This window comes from Theropithecus gelada, unplaced genomic scaffold, assembly GCF_003255815.1.
Source record: "Theropithecus gelada isolate Dixy unplaced genomic scaffold, Tgel_1.0 HiC_scaffold_15883, whole genome shotgun sequence".
Taxonomy (NCBI): domain Eukaryota; kingdom Metazoa; phylum Chordata; class Mammalia; order Primates; family Cercopithecidae; genus Theropithecus; species Theropithecus gelada.
In genome coordinates this window covers 4,839,017-4,841,541 of record NW_020257640.1, presented here as the reverse complement: position 1 = coordinate 4,841,541, position 2,525 = coordinate 4,839,017, and the positions used below count along the sequence as shown (strand labels likewise).

Genomic DNA, 2,525 nt, shown 5'->3' with positions numbered 1-2,525 from the left:
AAATACAAACTATCACGACTCATCCAGTATGAAATAGGTAATTTCAGTAGGCCTATGGCTGTTAAGAAAATGGAATTCATAATTTTAAAACTCCCATAAAAAACTCTTGGCCTATATGTTTTCACTAGAGAATTCTACCAAATATTTAAAGAAAAATTAGTACCAATTTTTACATAATCTCTCTGAGAAGACAGAATAGGGACCGCTTTCCAATTTATTTTATGAGGCTGATATTACTTTGATACCAAAACCAAAGACAATACAAAAAATGTATAGACTCTTGCAAATGTGGGTACAAAAATCCTTAACAAAATATTAGAAAACAGAATTGAGAAAAACATACAAAGAATTATACCAACATGGTCAAATGACCTTTGTTCCAGCAATGCTAGATTGGTTCAATATTCAAAAAGCAATCAATGTAATCCACCATTTTACAAGCTAAATAAGAAATATATGTTAACATATCAATAGATACAGAGAATCATTTGAGAAAATTCAACACCCATTTATGACAAAACTTATAGAAAAAGTAGAAATAGAGGAAATTTCCTCAACTTAATAAAAAGCATTTATTTTTAAGCCCCTAGAGTTTAAAATTATGCTTAGTTGTGAAAGACTTGCCTTTTGGCTCTCTGACCAGCACCATGGCAGTTGGCAAAAACAAGCGCCTTACGAAAGGGGGCAAAAAGGGAGCCAAGAAGAAAGTGGTTGATCCATTTTCTAAGAAATACTGGTATGATGTGAAAGCACCTGCTATGTTCAGTATAAGAAATATTGAAAAGACAGTCATCACCAGGACCCAAGGAACCAAAATTGCATCTGATGGTCTCAAGGGTCATGTGTTTGAAGTGAGTCTTGCTGATGTGCAGAATGATTAAGTTGCATTTAGAAAATTTAAGCTGATTACTGAAGATGTTCAGGGTAAAAACTGCCTGACTAACTTCCGTGCCATGGATCTTACCTGTAACAAGATGTGTTCCATGGTCAAAAAATGGCAGACAATGATTGAAGCTCATGTTGATGTCAAGACTACCGATGGTTACTTGCTTCATCTGTTCTGTGTTGGTTTTACTAAAAAACGCAACAATTAGATACATAAGACCTCTTATGCTCAGCACCAGTGGGTCCGCCAAATCCGGAAGATGATGATGGAAGTCATGACCTGAGAGGTGCAGACAAATGACTTGAAAGAAGTGGTCAATAAATTGATTCCAGATAGCATTTTCATATCCCAGAGAAATGAAGACCTATATTCCCACAAATCCTGCAAATGAATGATTAGAGTAGCTTTATTTGTAATTGCCCTCAAAGTGAATAGAATCTGGCTGTCCTTCAGTTGCTGAACGGTTAAACGAATGTGATACTTCCATACCATGGAATACTATTCAGCAATAAAAAGCAGTGCATTGCATAAATATCCAGAGAATTATGCTGAGTTAAAAAAAAAAAAAAAAAGCCAATCCCAGACAGTTGCATACTGTATAATTCAACTTATATGACATTCTTGAAATGATGCAATTATAGAAATGAAGAAAGAGAGTAGTGGTCGCTAGAGGTTAAGGAGAGAGAGAAAGTGGGAGGCAAGCGGGTATGGTTATAAAAAGGCAACACCTTTTAAAAAACATCCTGTGGTGTTGGAAACTTTCTGTATCTTGTGATACTGTTCTATAGTTTCCTAAGATATTACCACTGAGGGAAACTGGGTAAAGAGTACATGAGCTCTCTCTGTATTATTTCTTAAAACTGCTCATGCGTCTATAAATGTCTCAAAATAAATGTTTAATTTAAACAATTTGATCTGGAAGTAGACTCTAGGATGAATAAATAAAAACAACAACAACAAAAAACAATTTGATAGGCTTAAAAAAGGATTGCAGACAATTGCATCCTATGAATATACTTCTTCAACCAATTTCTTATTGTTTGGACATTTCAGTTATCATAATTTTGTTATTTCGGCAATCACAGGGATGACTGTCCTTGCAGCTAAATTTTGACATATATTCTTTCACTTCCTTGTAAACATCCCTAGAAATTGAATAGCTGATCAATGGCTTATATATTTTTTCACATTTTTCGGACTCCTTTGAATCCAAGGTATAGAAAGAGTCAATATTTGGAAGCATTGAATTTATGAGACAGTTCAATATATGGACAAGAAGAAAATGTTTAAAAGATGCCAGTCCTCTTTGAATTTATCATGAGCAATTTAGGCATAAGAGGTTGCTATTGTGGCATAATAAGCACAATTTGAAGGCTTTAAATACATGTTTCAAAGTTTTATCCATTTGAAAAATGTAGATAATACTAATTCCTACCTTCTGAAGTTGTTGTGGGGACTAAACACATGTAAAGCACTTGGAGGAAAACTTAGCACACTATAGAGTCTCAATAAATGTTAGCTACTATTATGATTTTGATTATGACTGAAATCCAAAAATAGTGCAATAATTGACACTGGCCTGTAGGAGGAAACCCATTACCTCATTCCTTTGCCAACACCATGAGTTACCAACCATTTC

The 2,525-nt window shown here is 34.3% G+C and overlaps 1 protein-coding gene across 1 annotated transcript; it reads left to right on the top strand.

Moving 5' to 3' along the window:
• Positions 1–628: 628 nt before the first annotated feature.
• Positions 629–1,242, top strand: LOC112617121 (40S ribosomal protein S3a-like). Its single transcript, XM_025373848.1, has one exon. It carries the CDS (start codon positions 648–650, stop codon positions 879–881), a length of 234 nt encoding a protein of 77 aa, XP_025229633.1. The 5' UTR covers positions 629–647; the 3' UTR covers positions 882–1,242.
• The last annotated feature ends 1,283 nt before the right edge of the window (positions 1,243–2,525 follow it).